The 26,146-nt window shown below is 35.7% G+C and overlaps 1 protein-coding gene across 1 annotated transcript in view; it reads right to left on the bottom strand.

Moving 5' to 3' along the window:
* Window positions 1–25,731, bottom strand: part of DTHD1 (death domain containing 1) — a 69,581-nt gene extending 43,850 nt beyond the window's left edge. The window contains exons 1-5 of the mRNA XM_008052870.1: window positions 25,171–25,731; window positions 19,927–20,257; window positions 17,254–17,433; window positions 15,936–16,180; window positions 1,658–1,822 (exon numbers count right to left, since the gene is read on the bottom strand). Of these exons, the coding sequence (XP_008051061.1) occupies window positions 1,658–1,822; window positions 15,936–16,180; window positions 17,254–17,433; window positions 19,927–20,257; window positions 25,171–25,697 (1,448 nt within the window). The 5' untranslated portion in view covers window positions 25,698–25,731. The remainder of the gene's footprint in view (window positions 1–1,657; window positions 1,823–15,935; window positions 16,181–17,253; window positions 17,434–19,926; window positions 20,258–25,170) is intronic.
* Between the last annotated feature and the right edge of the window lie 415 nt (window positions 25,732–26,146).

Genomic DNA, 26,146 nt, shown 5'->3' on the forward strand with positions numbered 1-26,146 from the left:
TCAAAAATATTCCTGATACCAATAATGCCCAAGAAAAGAGTCATTGCCATCAAAACTTCTTTTAAATTCAAGTCTTCTGATGATCAACAAGTGAGATTCACGAATGACTTTTGTGACACTCTTGGTGGTCAAGAAACCAGCTCAAATCAAACTTCTAAAATGCATTCTTAAAACAAGGAAATTATACGGTTTCAGCTCAGCTCCAAATATAGCAGCATATTTTAAGTTATACCTTAATTAGAATTACCAAAGAGGATTATTTCAAAATATAAAATAAAGAGATGATCAAGATAATCCATTTACTCTCAATAGGATGCAGAATACATAATTAAGTGGGGCTTGAAATACTCATCTCTGTCTCTTTGTGGTAAGGGTTATGATGGACCCTGACACAGATTGAATTGTGCCCCCTCCATTCATATGTTGAAATATTAGCCCCTAGTACCTCAGAATATGAATCAGAGAGAATTCAACCATCATATTTGGAGACAGGTTCTTTATAGAGGTAATCACCTTAAGATGAAGTCATTAGGAAGGTCCTTAAGCCAATATGACTATTGTTATAAAAACAGAAATTTTGACATAGAGAGAGGGCTATGGTATCCAGAGAGAAAACCATATGAGCATGAAGATGGCCATCTACAAGCAAGGCAGAGGCCTGGACAGATTCTTCCCTCATAGTCCTCAGAAGGAACTAACCCTGCTAACACCTTGATTTTGGATTTATAGCCTCCAGAACTGTAAAACAATGCATTTCTGTTCTTCAAGCAGTTTGTAGTACTTTGTTAAAGGCAGCCTTAGCAAAAACAATACAGAACTCTTTCCCTGGGCTAGGCTATCCATTCCCCAATTCTTCTCCAGAGAATTGGCACATAGGAGTCTCCTACTCAAAGAAGCTTCATGCTCATAGAGAAGGACTGACTGATGTGGGTATGAATCCAGCCTCCTTAGTACTCATACTTCAGAGCTCCCTCAAGGCATCAGACTAAAATAAGACATCAGCTGAAACCATAGATGTTCTCATCTTCCTCCCTTGAGCTATAGGATCCACCTGAGAATTCCGCCTGAAAAAAATCACTTGCTTCTCATCTCAGACTGTGTTTCTAGGGAACTTGATTTAAGACAATCACAGATGTAAGACCGCCCATTATGAAATAAAGACTTCTTTAGGCATATGATTGCCCTGCCTCTATGAGTGACTACTCCTCACATGCCTTAATTCTATCTAAAACTCTTCTCATAAGAGTTGTGTAAAAAACATGGAAATTAGAAAGCAAAATCAGGGTATTGAAGTAACAAATTCAGTTTATATATACCTAGTTGTGAGATAAGCATAATAGGAACAGTTAATTACTATCTCCATGGAATTTCAGAAATAAAGGAGCTATTTTAATACTATTTTGGAATTGGAAGAAACCTGTAAAAATAAGTCTAAGTTATAAGTGGTTTCCAAAAGCATTTGTTAAACTTTCAAGAATGAAATTACAGATAGCATATTCATGTCAATTCTGGTTTGTATTTTAAGCATACCCTAAAGAATGATTCATATTCCTATTTGAAAAATAAAAATGTAATCCTCCGATTCCATTTCTGTAAGCATCAATTATGACCACCAGGAGAGAAGACCATCAACTCTAATTGTTTCCTATTGTATTACCTCTCTAAATGTTCATTCAATTCAAATGCTATCAAGCCACTCTGCATGGTTCTCACGACTACATCGTCAAGCCCAAACCAACCACTGTCTCGGCTTCTGAATCCCAGTAATTTCCAAGATTTACAGGCATTTTTCCCAGGTTTTCTTATGGAGGCACTTTTTGTCCTATATGAGGATAACAGGAGAATTGTTAGTAAATTTTACATAGCATAAATCATATTCAATGCATTCATTCTTTCATTGGTAAATAATCCAATAATGGCCAGGCTTGGTGGCTCAGCCTGTAATCCCAGCACTTTGGGAGGCTGAGGCGAGTGAATTCAAGACCCACCTGGGCAACTTGGTGAGACCTTATCTCTACAATAAATCAAAAATTAGTCAGGTGTGGTAGCACGTGCCTGTAGCTCTGGCTACTTGGAAGGCTGAGGGAGAAGGATTGCCGGAGCCCTGCAGGTCGAGGCTGCAGTGGCCGGAGCAGCCACTGCACTCCACTCTGGGCGACAGAGTGAGACTCCAACTCAAAAATTAAAAAATAAATAACAACTCACTAAGTATATACCATGTGCCAGAAAGTATGCTTGTATCAGGTATACAAAGATTAGAACTATACAGCCTTGCCCTACACGTCATATCATATTATTAGCAGATCACAGTACAAGGTGATCTGTGTGGTAATTTAAAAAATGTACAGAGTGGTTTAGGAGCAAAAGCAAAGGATTTGGGAAGTTTGCAAAGTGAAAATATTGATATTTGATATGAGGTTTAGAGAGCGAGAAGCATTTTACGGTTGGCAAAAAAGCTTGAGTGTACCTTAAAACATTAGTAAACTAGCTAATATAAATCCAGATACTTTAGAACAGCAAAGAGTAGTTGCATTGCATAACACTCAAAACCCTGGAACAAAACTGCTCAAGTTCCAACCCTGAATGGTTCTGCCTTTTATAAATTTCATGGCCATGAGCAAGTTATTTGGTTTCTCTGTATCTTGGTATTCTTATCTATAATATGAAAATACTAACCGTGCCTGCATCATAGGATTAAATGAGTTAACATTTGTAGAGTATTTATAATCGTAGTGATTAATATCCTCATCCTACCTCTTCCTACTGCAGACACAGCCGGTTAACTTTCTTGTACAGTTTTCCTTCTTGTGTAACCCGCTTCACCCAAAGGCCCCGAAAGAGGCAATTATATGTGCAATGTAATAGTTTCCCCCCACCAGAGCTGATGTGACTAACAGCAGGTCAATTTCTAATGGCCAGTCAATTTGATTCTTTCTCTGGAAATTGACTAAGATGCCCAGACACTGTAACTTGTCACTGTCCTTTTGCTGTGGTATCCTGCTATAAACATTAGTAAACAGAAAAATTATTCAGAAAGGATAAACAGATGCTAAGAGAGAAAATGAGAAAAATCAAGATGAAATAATCCATGGAGTCCTAGAGATGGAAAAACAGATATGAACTATAGTAGCCTCACAATAAACTTAAAATTCGTTAACGTGATATCTTCCTTACAACTAAAGGAAGAAAAGTCCCTGATACATCTTGGGAGAGAAAAAATACAAGACCTAATGATGCTACAACCCACAAGGGGACAGATCCATTCTAGATCCAGAGTTATACTCTATTTTCACCGATTGATCCATCCTATGACCTGTAGATTCAAATTAGAAACTGAATTAGATTTAAAACGTCTACTCTGAAAACTTCTTAAGCTATACTAGTTACTTTAGAGAATCAGTCAGATTAAAATCAGAAGCATAGGGGAAAACAATAATGTTTAGTTTTCGGCTGTTGGGTTAGAACCACAGATAACGGTAAATTTTGTAGCCCTTGGAAGTTAAACATTTATTCACACAGGAAGATATACTCATACTGAATCCAGAACTTTAGTCATTTACTAGAAACTGACTTAACAGTAATTCTTTTTTCTCCTGATAGTAACCATTCACTTTTTTCCTGACCACAGGCTAAATTTTCTCTGTGGACCCACAGACTCCCAAGTGTGGTGATGCTGTCCCTACTCCCAGGATCAGGTAGGCATATAACCTATGACAAAAAGTGCATTTGGCATTTACTAATGCTGTTCACCAAAAAATCCAACTTTCTTTTGTTCTGAATACATAATAGGATTGCACTTTCTGGCCGCTGTGGTTGAGTAGGACCATGTAACTAGTTCTGGCTAATGAACCATGATTTGAAGAAGTATGAGTCACTTTGAGGCCACACATTTAATTGTTAATATGAGTCTATCCAAAAGTCTTTCTTCTGCCATCATGACAGTAACTAGACAGTGGTCTCTGTCAGCCAAAGTCCTGGAGTGAGGACAACCAAAAAGCAGTCTACTTTTAATGGTCACACAGTATGTATGAGATGCAGATTGTTGCTATAAGTACTTGGGATTGTGGGATTTTGCTATCATGACATAATTTAGGCTAATCTGCATTGTACAGTACATCTTCTTTCTGGTTCCATGATCTATTCGATGATGGGTTTGTGATAGATTTAGAGTGAGAATCAGGCCCTAGGCTCCTATGCATATTCATGGGGGGAGAAAAGTTTCCTGTTTTCTTGAACTTGGAGCTATGAAGACACAGCTATATTGCCAGCATGAGGGACAAGCATATCAGAGAATAGAGTTGGCACAGAGGAAGGCGGATAGAAAAGAAGAGAGACTGAGTTCTATTCGGTCCAAGAAAAACATATAGATATATATATTCTCAGATTTTTAATTTACAGAGAACAAATTTTTTTTTTGCTTAAGCTCTTTGAGTCACTGCTTTCTGTCACTTAAATCAAAAGCGTTCTTAGTGATATAATGTTCAAACTTAGACTTTAATGCGATAATAGACACATTTTATTTAACTTAAAGAATCTATATACATGTGTCTCCCAGCTGTTAACAGCTCTGTAACTAAACTATTTATTTTATATGTACTATTAGCAAAGTTGACAATTACTATTGTCTGGCAATGATCAGGCTCCACAAAAGACAGTATGTCGACATAGTAAGCATTTCGTAAGACATAGTAAACTGTTATTTTAAACTTTTTGTTTATTTTAAAATGATCAGATTTTGCTTGGAACTCATCCAGACAGTAATAAGCTCTCTGAGGATACCGATTAAGAAATACATGTTGCCAGACTCAGTGGCTCATGCCTATAATTCCAGCATTTTGAAAGGCCAAGGCAGGAGTCACTTGAAGCCAAGAGTTAGAGAATCAATCAGATTAAAACTACCTGGACAATACAGTGAGAACTTGTGTCTACAACAACTGAAAAATTAGCTAGGTGTGGTGGTGTGCACTTACATTCCCAGCTACTATGGAGGCTGAAAGGAGACGATAGCTTGAATCCAGGAGTTCAGTGGTGATCACACCACTACACCCTAGCATGGGCAACAGAGTGAGATCCCATCGCTATGAAATAAATAAGCAAATAAAAATGAAAAAATTAAAAAGGAAAATAAAATGTGCATGCTACCTTATTTTTGTATTAAATAACACCGGGGGTGCCAAAAAATGTATACACACAGAAGAGTATACATATTTTAAGAGATGTTATCTATGTATTACTTTTCGAAATTGAATGACGGTAGCAATGTGCAGTATGATGTTCACTCAAAGGATGGCATTAATCATATAAATGCTAGCATCATGATGTGACAGGCAGAACAGTCCAAGAAAATGGTGGAAGCATGCTTGTCATTCAAGAAGAGCTGTAATCAGAAATGTCTGGATGCTGATGGTAACTACTCTGAGCACCTCTTTAATTACAGAAGTCCCACGTGACTTGTATTCATCTTTTGTTATGGATATATGTTGATTATTACAATTTTAATACAGGTTTTTCCTTTCTTAAAATGTGTGTACATTTTTTGGCATCCTCTATATAAGTAATGCAGAATTTGACAAGCAATTATCAAGATTCTCATATTATATCATGTTTTACTTTCAGAATGTTTTCTTTGTGATATGCCTAATGCATAGGTATTTAAATATTAATATCATTAATATTTTAGGATTAACTTTGTCTCAGAAAATCATAATTTAGTCATTAAAGTACTGATTTTAAATGGCATGCTGCACTCAAAAAATTAAGATTTTTTTCCCATTATAAATTATTCATGTTTATCATAGAACTATTTTATAATAGAAAGGCAAATGGAAGAAGAAGGTACACACAATCACATTGCCTAGAGCCAAATAGTATAATATATATTGAAACATTTTTGATACTTTTTCTTTCTTTCTTTTTTTTTTTTTTTTTGAGTTGGAGTCTCACTCTGTTGCCCAGGTTGGAGTGCAGTGGCATGCTCCCAGCCATGGCAGCCTCAACCTGATGGGCTCAGGTGATCCTTCTGCCTCAGCCTTCCAAGTAGCTGGAACTACAGGCACACGCTACCACGCCTAGTAAATTTTCAGATTTATTGTAGAGATGAAGTCTCAGCATGTTGCCCAGGCTGGTCTCAAACCTGCAAGCTCAGGCAATCCACTTGCCTCGGCCTCCCAAAGTGCTGAGATTATAGGCTTGTGCCACCTTGCCCGGCCTTTTTTTTTTTTATATGGGCTTTTGTTTGGTTTGTAAAGTGGTGATTATATTCTACATCAAATTGTACACACTAATCTTAACATTTGTAACCAATGTAGTCACTTTTTAATATCAATTCAAATGCTTGAGTTCCTAACACACCAATGAGAGAAAAGTTTTCTTCTGATTCAACTATCCTTTTCAACTATAGGCTCATGAACCCTTGGAGTGTTGCCTGTTTAAGATTTCATTAGTCCCAGTTACAATCATTGCAGACAGAGAGGGGAAGGGAGAAACTGCATAATCTAAGTAGTTCCCAGGCTTCATGCATAGTATGGTCCCATTTTCTTTACTTTGCTGGTGTTGCCAACTTAACTTCTGCTGAAAACAGAGAACCTCTCATGATTGGATGCCATGCCACTCCATTGGTGTATTTACCAGCCTATGTCACTATTTCAGAGTAATTTTTCAAGGTGTAAAGAAGAAAAACAAGAAAACTCCTCACTGTTAGGCATATGTGACTAGTTATTCCACTCTGAGCTCAAATTCTCAGTGATACTGTTCTTTAGTGAACCCACTCTCTCTGGTCCCCAACACACATTTTTCCAAAGAACCATCCTCAATGCTAGAGCTGCCCTAAGTTTTGTCCAGTGCTGACCTTGATGAGTCTAGTCACCCATTCAAATTCCCTTCTCCTCTAGGCTGTTTGTGAAAGCTAACTTAAGAACCTTCCTCTGAACCCAGCAGCAATGTTTCAATAATGTTGCACCTCAGTGATGACTTCAGTCTCTTTCCCTCAGGGAGCTCTGTGTCCACTCTGAAGATTTGCCTGTCCATCCCCAGGGACAATAGGTCCCATATATCAAGGAGTATATGGATAAAATCAATGTATTGCTTAAGATTTGGGGGTACAAGTAATAGAAACCCAAATCCATTTTACTTAATTATAAATGAGTCAGTTATAATAAAACTTGTTTGTTAATGGAGTAAGTAGAAAAATGTGGAGAGTCTCAGGTTAAAAACTATATCTGGAATTCAAATATCATCTTTATTGAATTATTTATTTTCTCTGTATCGCCTTTTATTTTTCTATTGCCATTAATCATTTTTCTACAAGCAACAGAAAACATGGCTGTTGACAACATCTGAGTTTTATATACTAAAACGTTAACTACTAAAAAAATTGACTTTGCTATTTCTTGAGTCCAAGACTCTTCTCATGTCCAAAATTCTAGGCATTGGGGAATTACGACCAGCCCATTTTTGGGTCAAGTGCTTAATTATATGTAGGGACATTGATTAACATGGAAGTTCCCATTGGATCTGCATGGATAGAAAGGGCAGTTTTCAGAAATTGTAGTATAATTCGTCTCCCAAAAATATGGTACTAGGTGGACAAAGCAATAGTAGACACTCAGGGCTGGATTTCTCAAGTCCAGTAATGTCCTGTACATCTTTCCTAGATAAATGCCACACAAAGGACATCCAAAAAACTTCCCAAGATAAAAATTCTGCTCCAAAGCACCTCAATATTTTACCTCCACAAGTGGAAATAGATGTTACTGGGAAGTTTTCAAGAGTAGGTACTTTTTTTATTTAAAAATTAAAAATCAGACTGGGCATGTAGGCTCATGCCTATAATCCCAGCACTTTGGGAGGCCAAGGTGAGAGAATTGCCTGAGCTCATGGGTTCAAGATCAGGCTGGGCAACTTGGCGAGACCTCATCTCTACAATAAGTAATAAAACAAAATTAGCCAGGCATGGTGGTGCATGACTGTAGTCCCAGCTACTTGGAAGGCTGAGGGGGAAGGATCACCTGAGCCTAGCCGGTAGAGGCTGCAGTGACTGTGAGCGTGGCACTGCACTCCGGCCTGGGCAATGGAGTGGGACTCCAACTCAAAAAATAAGAACAAAATTAAATGATTTCTTACTCAAAGTTCTAATTCACAGAGAACTTTTCAATCTTAAGCACAATGGTAAGTATGGATTTAAAATACTTCTAGTGCCCTATCTTCAAGTTAAACAAGTGAGAAAAATAGTATTTGCTCAGTAAGCATTTGCTTCAATGTTCCACTGAAACCATTTCACTCTATAAATGAGATTTGCCTGTGTTGACAATATTGTTCAGACTGATAAGCACAAAGGACAATATGGTATGTGTAATTTTACTATCTGTAAAATCACCATTTCTTCCTTATGTTGACTATCTAAGAGATTATAAATTTAATATACAAAACACATTTTTTCCTTAGGCTATATCTCTAAAATACCATAAATGTATACACAAAAGCACAGAACTATAAATAATAAATTGAGAATAAATAATCTGAGGACACGTTCTCGCTAATGCAGAACAACTGGATTCTACTAAACATGCTTTTTGATGCTTTTTTTTTTTTTTTTTAGCTTGCATAGCTAGGGGAAATTTTGAAAAGATTTCCCAAACTCCTCTCCAAAAAAAGTAAGTGAAGTCGGGGTTGCAGCTGAGGGGCAGCCAGACAGGAATGATGGGACAACTAAGAGGACAAATGCCTTTCAAATAATTTAGATGCAGGAGCATGAAAATGTAAGAAATAAACAAGTGAGTTGTCGATCCATGGGATCACAGTCCTATAGGAAAGGTGAACTTGAGACTTTCACCAAGACTCTCAAGGAGGCTTACGTAGTCCCAGGTAACTAGCAGCTGGTTCTCAGCAGAAGCAGAAACAAATGCCAACTTGAGGAAAGCCACTCCATTTTATGCCTGAAGAAATTCTACATAAGCATGCTCACAAACAAAAGTTTCCAAATAAATTAGGTAAATACCATCGATGATCAACAGAAACAACAGGCAACAGTTATAAATACTCCAAGGACTGCAGATATTGGAATTAGTAGATACAGGATAAAAACAACTATACATAAAACATCTAATAAAACAAAAGGCAGTATCTCAAAAATAGGCTGGTAGTAAGGGACTATCAAGAACAATGGCAGAGATTTGAATAAAGATCAAACAACTTTAAGGAATAAAAATATATTTGTTGAAAACAATAACTCAAATAATAGATTGAAAGTAGATTTTTAAAGTATACATTATTTTTTGGCATCTTGAATTGGAATGTGAAGAAGTTACTCAGAATACAGCATACAAAGTGTGATATAAATTATAAAAGAAGTAAAGAAATATGGAACTTTGAGTCAGATATATATACACACACATATATATATCTTAGAAGGACAGAGTGGATAAAATGGAGAAAAGCCAATATCTGAATAGAAAACACATAAGAACTTTTCAGAAATGTGAAAAGACATAAATTAATGTTTCAGAAAGCACACGATATTGTATCTGGAAAGTTTTAAAATTCACATTATAGAATAACTGCAGAACACCAAATTCAAAGAGAAGATGTTAAAAGCAGCCAGCAAGATAAAGCAGTTCACACACAAGGTTTTGAAAATTATATTCATTGCAGTCTTCATAACATGAATAATGAAATCCAGAAAAAGCAGTGAATATTCTCAAAGAGATTATTAGAACAAATCATCGTCAACCTAGAATCTTAGGTCAGATGTGGTAGGTGGTCTCCAAAGACCCTCAATGAACTACTTTCTGTATTCATTCCCTTGCCTGTACTCTCACCACAATGACTCAACCTTGCCTATAGAGTACTGCAGAGAACGATGTTACATCAGGATGAATGCAAGTAGATGTGGTCAAACAAGGGATAAATAAAAGCAAAGGAGTGATTGGACATTCCACAATAGTAGTTAACATCAGTGGGGACGAAGAACAACTGTGTTGGGGATTAAAGGGATGGGATGAGGTAGGGCAAGTAAGGAGATGCACAATTGTATTGATACTGCTCGGTTTGGTAGTAGCTTTACCAGTTCATTTTATTATATGATGTGACTTACATATATTGTACAAATATTCTCAGGTATGACTCAATATTACATTTGAACAATATAATCTAAAAAATAATCACATCATGTAGAAGATGTCATTTTTCAGGGACAGAAAAAACATTTTCCCATCTAACTCTCTAAAATACTTCTTGCATAATATGGAACAAGTTTCTATTTAATACATTATTTTTCTCTTTTATTGCTTCTAGGAAATTTTTTCTGGCTTATAATTAAATACATTTCATCTTTTCCTTAGAAAACATTTAGACATAAAAAAGTGTAATACATTACAAAAAAATTTTTGTTAATATTCTCACTACATTTTGACCTCACATAGGTTTTTTTCTTCATATTATATGAGGCATGGATTGCTTTATTGTTTTCTGGTTCCGTAGAAAATGTTTTACTGACTTTCACTCTTTAATGAGTGAGTGACCTGAGTGAGACCATAAAATAAAGAAAGATAATAATTCAAGGAGTAGAAATAATTCAAGAAGTAGAGGAAGAAATTCACTTAACATTTGTAAACATAGTTGTGAACTGCACAGGCCCACTGACACACAGATTTTCTTTTTCCCCTTCGGTCACCCCTGAGTCAGTAAGACCAACCCTTCCTCTTCCTCCTCTTGTTCCTCTTCCTTAGCCTGCTCAGCATGAAGACAATAAGAATGAAAACCTTTATGATGATTCACTTTACTATTTATTTATTGACAGGGTCTCACTCTGTTATTCAGACTGGAGTGCAGTGGCACAATCACGGCTCACCACAATCTCGACCTCCTGGGCTCATATGATTCTCCTGCCTCAGTCTTCCTGGTAGCAGGAATTACAGGTGTGCACCACCAAGCCTAGATAACTTTTTTATTTTTTATAGAGATGGAGTCTCACTTTGTTGCCCTGGCTCATCTCAAATTCCTGGTCTCAAGTGATTTTACTGCCTCAGCCTCCCAAAGTGCTGGGATTACAGGCATGAGCTATTACTGTGCCTGTCTTGCTTTTCTTAATAAGATTTTCTTTTCTCTAGCATACTGTATTTAATGAATATAGCACATAATACATTTAACATACAAAATATGTATTAATCAACTGTTTATGTTATTAGTGAAGCTTCCAGTTAACAGTAAGATATTAGTAGTTAAGTTTTGAAAGAGTCAAAATTAATGGTAGATTCTGGCTGCTCAGAGGTCGGTACTCTTAACCACAAATTGTTCAAGGGCCAACTATACAAAGCCTAATGAAAAAACAAAGCAGTTTGAAAAAAACAAAGATTATATGCAGCAAAAGACTTTCAGAGATGGAAATTATCGTGACTGAAATAAACAGTGTAAACAACTAATGAGCAAAATAAATATGTATAATAAATCTAAGGAAATCGCCTCATATACAGCATATAAAGTATTAAAAGTGTCAAAGGAAAATTAGGAAATATGGACAACACTATAAATTATGTGTGACCCATTTATATGTATTGTCATACCTGATAATTTTATTTATATTATCTTGCGTAAGCTTCTTTTAAAAATACATACCTGTCACCATACTGGGTTTTTGTTTGTTTTCTTTCTGTTATCTCTTTTCCTTATGAACTTTTACTTTGTAATTTTTTTTTAAATATTATCTATGCTCAATATCATTTTTTTCAAAGAGACAGGGTCTTGCTGGAGTATAATGGTGCAATCGTGGCTCACCTCAGCCTCAAACTTCAGGGTTCAAACAATCCTCCCACCTCAGTCTCCTCCCAAGTAGCTAGGACTACAAGTATGTGCCACTCTGTCCAGCTAAGTTTTTAGTTTTTTGTAGCGATGAGGTCTCATTATGTTGCCCTGACTGTTCTCGAACTCCTAGCCTCAAACAATCCTCCTACCTCAGTCACCTAAAGTACTGAGTTTACAGGCATGAGCCATGGCACCCAGCCTTCAATACTAAATTTTTTAAAATAAGGATAATGTTTTTCTCTTCTTGATATATGGAATTTTATTGCCAACCTATTAATTTCATCTACTTTTCAATTTATTTTTTAAGAATATGCGAGTAGCACATTTTGTGGGCCCCTGTATTTTTTTTAAATGTTATCTTTGTTGGGTGAAACCTTTAATTCCACAATCTGTCCTTTCAGAACTTTAATGTTTTTAGTCCAACTTTTCCCCTGATATGAGTACTACAAAGAATAAGACTGAAGTCAGACTGATTTCATTCCTTTTTACTCAATCTGTATCTGCTAAGTGGATGCTCATGCATTATGTTTTGTTTAAGCATATATTTCCATTTTCCATGTTATGTCTAAATAGTGGTCTTTTTCATACAGTTTGACTTGTAATCAAACAGCACTTTTTAACTCGAGTCTTTAATCAACATCAACAAATTAAAGTATGACTTTGATTATTGCATCTTCTAAGATTGTTTAATCTCTTCTTCAGTGGTACCTATAATTATTAGGTTGCATCACATTGAAATGATTCCTTATCATATCTTGGTTTCTTTTCATTCAGGCTTATTTTCTTTATATCTCATCCTGTTGTCCTTCATCGTGTCCTGGTCTGTCTTAGTGACTTTCCACTCCTGTTTCTTGGAACTTATGCTTACTGAGTGCAACAAAACTTATAAAAATAGGTTTCTATAATATTTTCCAGGTAACTGTAATTCTCACTGTTCAAATTACTGTGAAATGTGTGGGTGATGCTCTCCTTTTTATATTTCTACAAGTTTGTTATTTTATTGTCTTTGTTCTTTTTTTGAAATCTTTGTATCGATCTTTTTTTCCCCTTAAAACACCACATATTTTGTTTTTTCCTTACTCTTCATGAACGTTCATATTTAGCTTGGTAGCTATTTGAATCTCCTTCTCAGATCTGGAGGGTAGACCCATTTGCATAATATCTGATTCAGTTTTCAATGTCTAGCCATTTTTACTGGGTATAATATTTCCGGACTCAGGTGTGACCTTCTCCTACCTGTGCTAACTGGGTTTCCAGTGATTTGAATCGACTGAATATGAAAATTTGCTACTCCTAGCAGGCATTTCTACTAGGGCTCTTATGGCCTCTACCATTATATCTAAAGTTGTGGGAATTTCATTCCTAACAATTCAGTATGCTGCTTCAACTTTCTCTCTACATCTATCCTGTTGTTTCTGAGAGATGTAGAAATTTAGCAAGGGAGAGGCAAAATGACACTCATCTAATCACTTCAAAAATAATATTTAGCCGGTCTCGGTGGCTCAGCCTGTAATCATGCCCCTTTGGGAGGCTGAGGTGAGTGGATTGCCTGAGCCCGCGGATTCGAGAACTACCTGGGCGGCGAGACCTCATCTCTACAATAAATCAAAAAATCATCCGGGCGTGGTAGCGCATGCCTGTAATTCTGGCTACTTGGAAGGCAGAGGCGGAAGGATCGCTGGAGCCCAGCAGGTCGAGGCTGCGGTGGCCGGGAGCAGCCACTGCACTCCAGTTTGGGCGACGGAATGAGACTCCAACTCAAAAAAAAAAAAAAAAAAAATTTGTGTATCACAGGGATAAATTTGTATTTTCATTTGTATTTTCATTGTTTTATTCCACCATCTTTCAGGCCAATGAGGCTGCTTTGCTTTATGATGTAAAGTACATGCCTGCCACAAATAATTTTTATTAATTATTTGTTATTCTCCCTACAGATAGTAAAAATACTTACTAGATTCTAGCAATAGATTACCAGTCAGAATCTATTTTAAGGTTAAGTTATCATCTTTTTAACAAAATATTTAGGTATAGGTATTTTGAGGCGTAATCATGAGAGAATAAGTCTTAATCTATTAGACAGTCATATTTTTACATTGGAAGCTCCACAATATTTCTGGTTGTAAGTTTTACTTTACTATGATATATAGGAAAATTGATGAGCTAAATTGCCACTTGAGATATATATACAGTTATGTGCCGTATAATGACATTTTGGTCAATGATGGGCCACATATAAAACAGTGGCCCATAAGATTGTAATACTATGTTTTTCTGTACCCTTTATTCAGATGTATTTAGATACACAAATACTTAGCAAATTGTTACCATTGCCTTTAGCATTCAGTAGAATCACATGCTATAACGGTTTGTAGCCTAGGAGCAATAGGCTGTACCACAGGTATAAACCTAGGTATGTAGTAGGCTATACCACCTAGGTTTGTGCAAGTACCTTCTGATGTTTGCCCAATGACAAAATCACCTAACAATACATTTCTCAGAATGTATACATGTAGTTAAGTCGTGCCTGACTCTGTGTGTGTGTGTGTGTGTGCATTTATGTATAATTTTGGAAGCATAAGTATATATAACTGAGTCATGTCTGTATTTCTGTGTTCTCTCTCACTTGTCTAACACAAGGGAAAGCTTGATTTCTTATCCCAGCCACAAATCAAACATTCTACAATTGCACTCTTTCTAAACTGCAAACATATTATGAAAGCGGAAATAATCCATGTCTCAGTTTCTAGCTGTATAGCCTCAACCCAAAGAAATGATGTCTGTGTGGAGTCATTATCAGACAGAGATGTGTGAGTCTAGACCATGGCTGCACCACTCGTTAGCTATAGGTACTTATACAAGTTCTGAATGTCACTGAGTTTAAGTTTTCCCCAATGAGATTGGATGAGATAATATTCATAATAAACCTGGTACATAGTATCTTCTCAAATAATAGTAGTTATTATTTCAAGTAATTGTTTGAAGTTGTTTTTCTCTCTTTTTGATTTTTCAAAGAAAAAAATTTCTTCAGAACTAAAGAATAGAAAGTTACCTTCTACCTTTTCTATCAGGAAAATAAAATAAGTATTAAATTAAAGGATAAAGCCGGGCTCGGTGGCTCAGCCTGTAATCCCGCGCCTTTGGGAGGCTGAGGTAAGTGGATTGCCTGAGCCCGTGGGTTCAAGACCGACCTGAACAGCAAGACCTCATCTCTACAATAAATCAAAAAATCAGCTGGGCGTGGTAGCACATGCCTGTAATTCCGGCTACTTGGAAGGCTGAGGAGGAAGGATCGCCGGAGCCCAGCAGATGGAGGCTGCGGTGGCCGGGAGCGGCCACTGCACTCCAGTCTGGGCGACAGAGTGAGATTCCAACTCAAAAAAAAAAAAAAATTAAAGGATAGGAATTAAGATCAGGATTCCTAGAATTCAGTGTACTCTGTGGTTAGTATTTTATTTCTGATTTTATTTCTGGCTGGTAACTTAATATGTATTTATCTTATTGGTACAGAGTTTGTTTACTTATAACAATTGGGAAGACGAATCCCCGATACAGCAAATAAAAATTCAAATTTAATTTGCTTTGTAAAAGGTCAAGTTAGCTTTTTTTCTACATTAACAGAATCCCACACCCCTTTTTTTAATGCAGAGGTAGAAGTGCTCGTCTCTCTCTCTCTCTCTCTCTCTCTCTCTCTCTCTCTTTAATTGAGACAGTCTCTCTATGTTGCTCAGGCTGGTCCAAATGGCTGGCATCGAGCAATCCTCTCACCTTGGCCTCCCAAAGTGCTGGTATTACAGTTATGAGCCACCATTCCCAGCCAAAGAGAACACTTTTAAATATAAAAATTAAAACCATCACATCACAACTTTGTAATTAGTCATATAATAAGTTCTTTGAGAAGAAAGATTAATTTTACTTCTTTCATATCAATCTTACTGCAAATGCATAGCATTTTGGAGCCCTTCGCAACTAAAATTATTACCTTTTGTGGATCTATAGTATTTTATTTCTAGGTTCAAGAATGTCATAATATCTTAATACTAATATATACATGCAAGACATTTGATTGTAATTTTTAATCATCAAAGGTTTTTTTGTTTGTTTACCATCTAGTCAATTAGGAATATTACGATCATACTCACTGGTTGAAATATGAAAGTATGGTCTTATTTGTTGTGGCACTGGCTGTTCTTTTATGATCTATCTCAGATACAAGATTCTTTTGATCAGGGTGTGGAGAACAAGGTAGGAATACAGTAACTGGCTTCTGAAAAGAATGAGATGATGGGTGCTGAATGTGAATCAGAGGACTTGTGGATACTACTGAGTACGAAGTATCTTGCTGTGCTTTTAAATATGCCACGAGAGATGGGTCAACTGGTTGGATCTAAACAAAGAAAATATTTTAGTAGCAAAAGACGCAAACATTATAATCCAATTTTCTGAAAATTTTACAGTGTAGTTTTATATATTTCTCTATATAACAGAGTGTAGGTTTGTACATTTCTCTATGAATTGTTAGCTGGAATCATTTTAGAGAATATTTATAATTTATAAAAGAATATAGTATCGGGCCCCTTTTTATAAAGTATTTCTGAAATCTGGATTCTCTTTCTTAAATTTAAATAGCCGAGAAACACTCTTAATTGTAGGCAACAAAATAGCCTAAAAACAAAATTGATATTTTATATAATTTCTAGTTAGAACTATTGTTAGATCAAGTGATCTTTAGAAACTAGAAAAACAAGACTATTTTTGCTTAAGTATTTCCTCTCATATAAGAATAGTTAGGAATAAAAAATAGCTAATATAATTACAAAATTTGTAAGTTTATGGAAAGTATTTATAAATAAAATATTTATTGTATGTTTTCTTCCTCAATTTCAATTTATGGTAACAATTGAGAGAAATAGAGAGAAGAGAGTAGGAGAGAGTGGAGGCTAGAAGAACAGGGAATATTATTTTAGAAAATAAATCTTCTAAAATGTACATTGATATATTATTATATAATATTATAATATATTATATATTATTACATAAGATATATGTTATATATTTTAAAATATTGTTTGCATATATTAAATCATTTTCCCAAAATATTCATAACAATAAATATTTTAATTGACTCACTTCTTTTTTGCCACACTCTTAGACAAAAATCCTGCATTATTACAATAAACTAAAGTCTGTCGATCAATTATTTCGTAGATACTCAACATGTTTTTGTCAATAAATATCATAAACAAAACAACATAAAAGAAGGAGGAATTTATTTTAGAATAAGAGTTAATATGCTCACAATCATCACAGTATCATGATATCACTACATGTTAGACCATTATAAGTACAAGAGAAGAATCTATTGTAATATTAAGTATTGGTATCCTCTTTATTCTTGAGGACCATGCTTGATGACCATCAAAATCTGTGAGAAGGAATTCACCAATTTTTAATATTTACCTTTAATTGTACAAGCACTGGTGAGCTGAAAATCCCTGGAGGGTAATTTAAAGATATTCGGGAATCCACACTTGACTTAAGAGTGACGCCTTTCTTTGTTACCGTGAAGGACTCTTTCTTTAAACAAGACACAACAGAAAAGATGCCTAACCTGTAAGCTTTCACTGCAGCGCAGGTCCCCTGTATGGATTAGAAGACATTAAGACAAGCTACCACACTGTTTTGAAAAGTACACACTGTATAGATTCTGTGGACTGTGAAAAATATCTATACACTCTTTGTGTAATTACCTACAATTTGGAATGGTTTCATTAATCTAAAATGGATAGTGCTTTCATGAGATGAAAGTAGATAATTAAGATTTTCTCAAATTTGCACTATAAGATAGAAAACAGAGAAATAAATGTATTTTAATTTTTAAACTAAATCCCTCCCTCAAAAAGTGTATATTGGGCAATTATATCAGTGTTTTCACAAATATTAATTGTTTCTAAATTCCTAGCCTCCTTTAGCTAGAATGGATTTTAAATATTGACCTTTCTTCGAACATTCTATATTGCTTTAGGGAGTTCCAAGGACTAGAATTTTATTTGAGTAGTTTACTCAAATGCTATAGCAACTGTACTGTCAGAAAATTCTTTCTTCTGACAGATAGTTTCCCAATATAAAGTCATTTTCTCTGTTTCTCTCCTCTGTGCAGAGAGAGTAAGATAAATGCAGAGACACATTTGTGTTTCTTTTTTATATAGGGACATTCAAACTTGTAATGCGTATATGCAGGCGCATATTCAAGTTTTTTATTGCACAAAAAGAAACTGAGTACATAAATGAAAACAAAATGATCTACTCATATAATCACTAAAGCTTAAAAGGAGGAGGCAGACTTAGAAGTAATTTGGTCTATTCATACTTCCCCAAACAGCAGTCGGGCTCCGCCCCAGCATGAGTGGCTAATTGTACACACACACACACACACACACACACACACACACACAAACATTTCTGAGACAATCACAATGGAAAATAAGCTATCATTTGAGAGCTGACTAAGGAAGAGATTTCACAATATCACTGCATGAATCCATCCTTGGGAAAATTCGGGGCATGAATATTCTTAACTGGCCAGAGAAAAAAATATGAGAGATAAGAAAGAAAGCCCTCTAGAAACAAATAATTGTCATGCATTTAGCGCACAATTGGAAGACACTAAAGAACTGAAAGGATCTATAAAGAATTAAAAATTTAAAATACAATCAATACACAATAAAATACACGTAAAAACTGGGAAGTAATCAACAGTTTACATTTTCTTGAGCTAATATTAGGAATAACCATTAGAATGGTACTATGAAGAGAAAAGTGTATGCCTTTATTTTTCACAATAGACAATGATTCTCTTATTTTTTTCTTTTGCTTTGATTATCCATTTGCTAAACATCTTTCAACCCCACTTTATGAAGAATATGTGTGCTATGAGCAATTTTTACTTTATTGTGACAGTCACACAGACTGGCTAAGATTTAAAAGTCCCCTGAAGGGCAATGCTGACCAGACTCATACCTAGAAGTAGGTTTTTGAGGCTAAATATAAAATGCATTGGTTGCATGAATTGGAACAAGTAATTAGAATAGGCTTAGCTTTCATATTCAATTATATAACTTTGTTTAAAACTTAAATAAGACCAAAATCAAAAAAGAAAGAGATATATTATAAAGAATTCCTTATATGTACAAAGTGTTTTTTTTACATTTATTTCCTGCCTTTTTCATCAAATAAGGACAACTTACATAAAGTTGAAAATGATAAATATTTCAACTGCTTAAAAATAAGCTCAGTGGCCCACAGAAGAACCTTAAATATTAGTCCCCATTAACTCTATACTAAATTTAATAATTGTTATATTCTCTCTTTATAGCATATGAATTTATGACGATAAAGGACTTCAAAGTTATTATAGTAAAATCTACCTTGAAAATGAAAATTTGTGAACAGTTAACATATGCTTATAGGCATCCTTTTATCTTTTTAAGTGCATTGTCTACTTAATTCATACAACCCTATCAGGTAGACGCTATTATCATGCTCATTTTGAACATGAAGAAATTGAGTAACAGCAAGGTTACCCAAGTTCACAAAGCAAGAAAGTATAGAAACCAGATTTCAAACCTAGCCAGTGTTCCTCCACAGCTAACACCCTAACTATCACATACTCTAAATTTCATTTATAGACTTATAACTATATCAAGGGATACACATACATATAATTTTTAAATATATGTTAATAACCTATGAATGATGAAAAAGTAAAGCTACTATCATTTGGGGATTTTAACATTCTCATATTTAGACAGGGGTCCAACATGTTAGAAATAATGGTCTAAAGTTAGTCCAAAGTGTAAAGTAATTAAGCCATGTTGTTGGTTTTCTTTCCTAGGTGAAAAAAAATAATATTTACTGGTTCCTACACCCAAGTCTCCATTTCTAACTTTGGCCAATCATTTCTGCTCTTTGAACATTATGGATAACAACAAAGTGCAAATGCCCTGACACAAATCTATCAACTCTTCCATGTTGCCAATGGGGCAATTATATTATACTACAACGTGTTAGTCTAAGTTATGTTTAGAAGAGGAGCCACAAAGTGAATGAAGATATAGCCCAGGATTTACCAACCTTATAACCTCCCCTCATTCCTTCCAGTGAACTGGGGTTTAGGTAACTTGATTGAAGGTTTGCATCACACACTTTCACCATGATGTCTCTGTAATTTCCCCTGTAACATGCATTAAACGGAATTGCAATGCCTATTGGAAATGGAATTCCTTTTCCCCTATCTGTGCATTCAACAGTGATGACATTGCTGACCAACTCTTCATTATCACTCACTATTAAAGAACTCATGTCATTAATTATCCGGCATTCTAGTTGTTGCAGAACATACAATGGTGCTGTAATATAGCAAGATACTTGAGGGTCAGTATCATCACTCAGAACATCAAGATACCTGCAGGGGAGAAAAACAGTGTCATTTTTCCAATTATTTAATTTATGCTCTTCAAAGCTAAATGCAGAAGGGCACAAACTCTGAAGATACATTGTCTTGTTGTGAGTTCCAGTTTTCCATTTATTGACCTTGTGACCTCAGGCAAGATACTCAACCTCTCTGTGTGTCTGTACCTCGACTATAAAATAGTGATAGCATAATACTCATCTTATAGGAAAGTCGTATGAATTAAATAAACAATTATACATTGAGTACTTAAAGCTATGTCTGGTACGCAATAAGTGTTATATATGTTAGCTATAATTACTGTTGTTACTATTGTTATAACCATTATTACTTAAGTAGTTGATTCACTCCTCAGTTTTGTTCACTCCACAAAAAACATCTGAAGAATGCTAGAGCTTCCTGATAAACCCAGTACTAACACATCAATAGATTTCTCAGTTGTGAGAAGTAGTACACATATATGAGGTTTTGAAATTGTCTAAATCAAAGTATACACTAGATCATTTTTTATGGTGATCATTTTTTAAAGTCAAGAAAGGTACAAAAGAACTGAGAATTTATCATTAATCATAGTAATTAGGATTACTTATAATCATCAAATGATTAATCCAAAATCGTATTTTGGCCATTCATTTTACTCTTGTTTTTTTTGTTGTTGTTGTTGTTTTGTTTATTTGTTTTTGCAGTTCACTCACCTCAGCCTCCCAAAGCTTGGGATTGATTACAGGCTGAGCCACCAAACCCGGCCTTCTCTTGTTTTTTTGACCATCATTTTTTTTTTTTTTTTTTGAGTTGGAGTCTCACTCTATCACCTCAGCCTCCCATTGACCATTATTTTTACTAAAAATTTTAGAGTCTTATAGATTTAAATTCAAATTTGAGATCAATCACTTGCTATTTGTTTGACCTTACGCATTAATAACTATTATTAGCCGGGCTCAGTGGCTCAGCCTGTAATCCCCCGCCTTTGGGAGGCTGAGGTGAGTGGATTGCCTGAGCCCGCGGGTTCGAGACCTGCCTGGGCAACTTGGCGAGACCTCATCTCTACAATAAATCAAAAAATTAGCTGGGCATGGTAGCGCATGCCTGTAGTTCCAGCTACTGGAAGGCTGAGTTGGAAGAATCACCAGAGCCCAGCAGGTAGAGGCTGTGGTGGCCGGGAGCGGCCACTGCACTCCAGTCTGGGTGACAGAGTGAGACTCCAACTCAAAAAAAAAACCAAAACAGCAACAACAAAAAAAACACTATTATTAAAATAGCTCATATTAGTGCTTCCTATGGACTAGGCTTTAAGCTACACATTATTTTATTTAATCCTCACAATTGTATCAGGTATGTACTTCTAAAACAGTCATTTTACAGATAAGAAAATTGAGGCTTAGAAAACTTAACTTGCTTTCAAAGATTCCATAGGTGGTAAGTTTTACAATCAATAATTGGTTTTGTCTCTTTTTAATGTGAAAGCCCAAACTCTTTAATATATTATCATACTTCCACTAACCATTTGAAAGTACTGATTACTTTATGCACTACAGATTGAAACTAATCTCTAACCATAATGGTGTGAAAACTGAATGGGATGAAACATTTAAAGTTTTTAAAATGATGAGTTGGCATAAGATAGGTGTTCAATGAATGTTAGATCTCTGCATTAAAATGACCAACTTGAGTTTCTCCTCTTCTTGCTACTTCTCATTCATATCTGTGAAATCCCTGAAATATAGGCAACGTTGAAGAGACCTAAGAGGATCTAAACATAACATAGAATTAATGTCCAGGTCTAGAAATAATCAGGTAATAAAAAAATTTACATGTTTTTCAATTACTGATAAATAGAATTTCAAAGTACATTTTAGCACAGGAATCTAAAAATGTGTTGAAATCACAGAGAGTGTCATTTATTTACTTTTACGATCTGGACTCAGAAAGTTAGAAGGAACAGAAAATTACTCAGCACATGAGTCTGCTTGAGTATTCTCTGCTGATGGTGATAATGATAATTCAGAAAATGAAAAACATTGTTTAATAGAGGATACAGTGACCCAGCATTGCATAACTTCAGGAATGTCTCTCCTCAGTGCCTTGGAAGCCATCTCAGTACACTCTTCTTCCAGAAAGTATGTTTCCCAACAGACAGATGAAATAGGGTGAGGAGACCTGTAGTCTTCCGATCCCTCTAGCTCTAATCAAATAGATTAGATAAGCCACTAAAATACATATATTTTATATCATGTGCTACATAAAGACTTACCGGTCTACAATGACAATATTGATCTACAACCAACAAAGACTAACCGTTTATATGACAATGGTCCCATAAGATTATAATATTCCATTTTTACTGTACCTTTTTAATGTTTAGATCAGTATAGATACAATAATACTTATCACTGTGTTGCGATTACCTATAGTAATCAGTACAATAACATACTGTGCAGGTTTGTAGACTAGGAGCAATAGGTTACATCACAGAGACTAGGTGTATAGTAGGATGTGACATCTAGGTTTGTGTCAGTACACTCTACTATATCTGCACAACAGCAAATCACCTAAGAATGCATTTCTCAGAGTATATTACCATTGTTAAGAGACACATGACTGTAATCTCATTGGTTTATTCTAGTCTTGTTTTCACCTCATGTATATACCAGAACAGCTACACTAGAAGAGATAAGCTTCTTTTAGAAGCCAACCAGGGAGATTCATAACAGACTCTGAGCACAGTTTTATTTATCACACATCTTTGATGTGGCATGATGGCTTCCTAGGCTGAGGGATTGTCATGAGTAGTCATACTCTCAAATATGCAAGCCAAGCACAATTGGTTTTGTTGCCAAGAAGAGGAAATCACAAAGCAGGGAACACCTAAAGGAGGTGTTAGAGGGAGTGGTTCAGACAGTGACTCATTAACCGATGCTTTGAGTCATTTCTGGATGTGAGAATATGAAGTGCCAATGTTTTTCTCAAGTGAAACAGGTTGACTATTTTAGTTGTTGCTCTGCAGGAGCAGTAGTCATTACAAACCATGGAGGATTTTCATGCATTGGATATACTCAACCTCAGAATTCATTAGATTCTCTGACCTGTGGGAACATCACAGATAAACTATATCAACCTCTTTTATAGATGAGATAACTAAGGTCAAAGTGAGCAAAATGGCTTGCCTAAGATCACTACATTGGAAATGGCATCATACACCTTAAAGAACATCAACATCAACACATCAGGACAGAGAGGGCAGTAATCGAAGGATGGTAGTGAGCAGGGATTGGAGAGATCCAGGACTGCTGGGGGTGAAATAAACAGACCTGAGTGTCAACAAAGCCCAGTGCCAGAACCTTTATATGATTTTCTCATTTTACCTTACTAAATAATCCTAGGAAGTATACATTATTTCTACAAACAAGAAAATGAGGCTAAGAAATGGAACAAGTTGCCCAGGGTCACAGAACTAGTAGGTAATAAAACAAACAAACAAAAATCTTAAGTCTATCTGTCTTCCAAAACAAATACATTTGTTCACTATTCCCCATTGCCTCCTAAGGATGTTATGTTTGCCTGGGAAAATATGGTCCGTGGAATATTTTATTTTATTTGGACAAAGAGGAAATTGTTGCCCTCTTGTATAGGAGTTATACTTTATAAAATAGTCTCTCTCATTTTTGGAAGTCATGAGCTCTTAGAGAATCTGATGACAGCTCTGGACCATCTCCAAGGAGATAAAATAAGTATGAACATACATATGCAATTTTAAGACCTTTCCTAAGATCATCCAAGAGCTCCCTGGAGTTCTACAGGCACAGGTTGAGAATGTAAATGAAGTAAATCTAAGGCTAAAAAATTCTCCCCTAAGTATTTAACACTTTGCAGTCTCCTAGCTTGTTTGTTTGTTTGTTTAATTATACTTTAAAATGTACTTGCCAGGCACGGTGACTCATGCCTGTAAACCCAGCACATAGTGAAGCGGAGGTAAGAGGATTGCCTGAGTCCAGGGGTTTGAGACCAGCCTGGACAACTTGGCAAGATCTCGTCTCCACAATAAATCAAATAATTAGGTGGGTGTGGTGGTGCATGCCTGTGGTTCCAGCTACTTGGAAGGTTGAGGCAGAAGGATCGCCTGAACCTAGTAGGTCAAGGTTGCAGTTATTGTGAGCATGCCACTGCACTCCAGTCTGAGCAACAGAGTGAGACTCCTACTAAAAAAGAAGAAAATGTACTGATCATTTAGGATAGTATTCATGTTCTGGACATTTGTCCATTTTGCTACTTTCTTATCTACTCAATTTCTTCCTCCTTTAGAAAAACATGCAATATGTTTTCCTCCTAAAGCTAAATGAAATAAACAACATTAACAATAGTGCCCATATACATATTTTAGGAGTAATTTAAACTAAATTATTGATTTAAAATGTCTTTTGGAGGTTTGACATGGAAATAAATACAAATAGTACTTTATTCATGTATAAGTACTATATATTGCTACAATCTGAATGTTTGTGTCACCCCAAATGCTTATGTTGAAATCCTAACCCCTAAGGTGATGATATTAGGATGTGGGGCTTTTTGAAAGGTAATTAGGCCAAGAGGACAGAGTTCCCACGAATAGGACTAATGCCTTTATAAAATAAGCCCTAGGGAGCTTATTCACTCCTTCTACCATACGAGAAAACAGCACGGAAGGCATTACCTATGACCAGAAAGCCCTTACCAGGCACCAAATGTGCTAGTACCTAGATCTTGGATTACCCAGCCTCCAGAACTGTGGGAAATAAAGATCTGTTGTTTAAGAGCTACCAAGTTTATGGTATTTTTTTATAGAAACCCGAATGGACTAAGACATGTACTAACTACAGAAACACACATGTAAGTAGGCTTACGTAAGTACTTTTCACATTGCATTTACTTACTTCTTTTCCATTATGTTACTCTTTTGCTTTATATGCTCTGAAATATTGGGAAGAAGACTATTCAAATAGTTATCAATGATATCACATGCAATTGAGGATGTGGTCATCTCTTCTCTTTGGCTTTCTGAGGTCTCCTGAATTCCTCTCTCTGTTGTCTGGATTACATCATGAATCTCTTCCCTGTTGCTGTTTATGTTCTCAACAGTCGTGTGTTCTATCTGTTTATCGTCTTCATTTTCCATGTTATCTGGGAACATTTTGTTCTCTGACTCTTCTTGCCCCCTTACATTTCCATTCAATGATGTATTGCTTTCTTTTTCCACTAATGCTGAACTCACATGTATTTTATTTATTTTTAACTGGACCTGGTTTGTGTAATGACTTTCATCTCCATTTGTGGGAGAAACAGTGGCTGTTTCTATGACATTTTGTTCCCCTCTGCAGCAATGTCTGTGCTTTGGTATCATGAATGGTGGACATGTCCGCTGTGGAGTACATTCATCATGCATGCTGCATAAATTACACATCTTCTTTTCTTCTTTCTTTAGAAGTGTAGCAGCATTCCCCAAATGTTCATTTATTTTCATGAGGCAATCTATGAAAGTAATGATTTCTACACACACATACACACACACAGAGAATAAATACAAAACTAAACCAAATTAAGTTTCTGTACTAACATTTAATGAGATATGGTACATTAATCTTAGAAATCTACAAAGACACTTGCTGGGCTTTTAAGCCAACCCTCCTGCAGGAGAAGTAATTGTACAACTGTCACTCTTTTAACACTTGTAGGAATTGAGAACAAATTAACATAGTAAATCATGAACAAAGAGTGGATCTAATCCCTCTTGCTCATGAAAATGCTTTGAATATTGAAAGACAGATATCATGACTCCTCCCCCTCAATAGTGCAGAAATCAACATCTCCTTCAAGTATTTCTCATTTGGTATGCTTTTAAGAATTGCTTTG

Source organism: Carlito syrichta, unplaced genomic scaffold, assembly GCF_000164805.1.
Source record: "Carlito syrichta isolate Samal-C Ts95f unplaced genomic scaffold, Tarsius_syrichta-2.0.1 Scaffold287611, whole genome shotgun sequence".
In the NCBI taxonomy this organism is placed as follows: domain Eukaryota; kingdom Metazoa; phylum Chordata; class Mammalia; order Primates; family Tarsiidae; genus Carlito; species Carlito syrichta.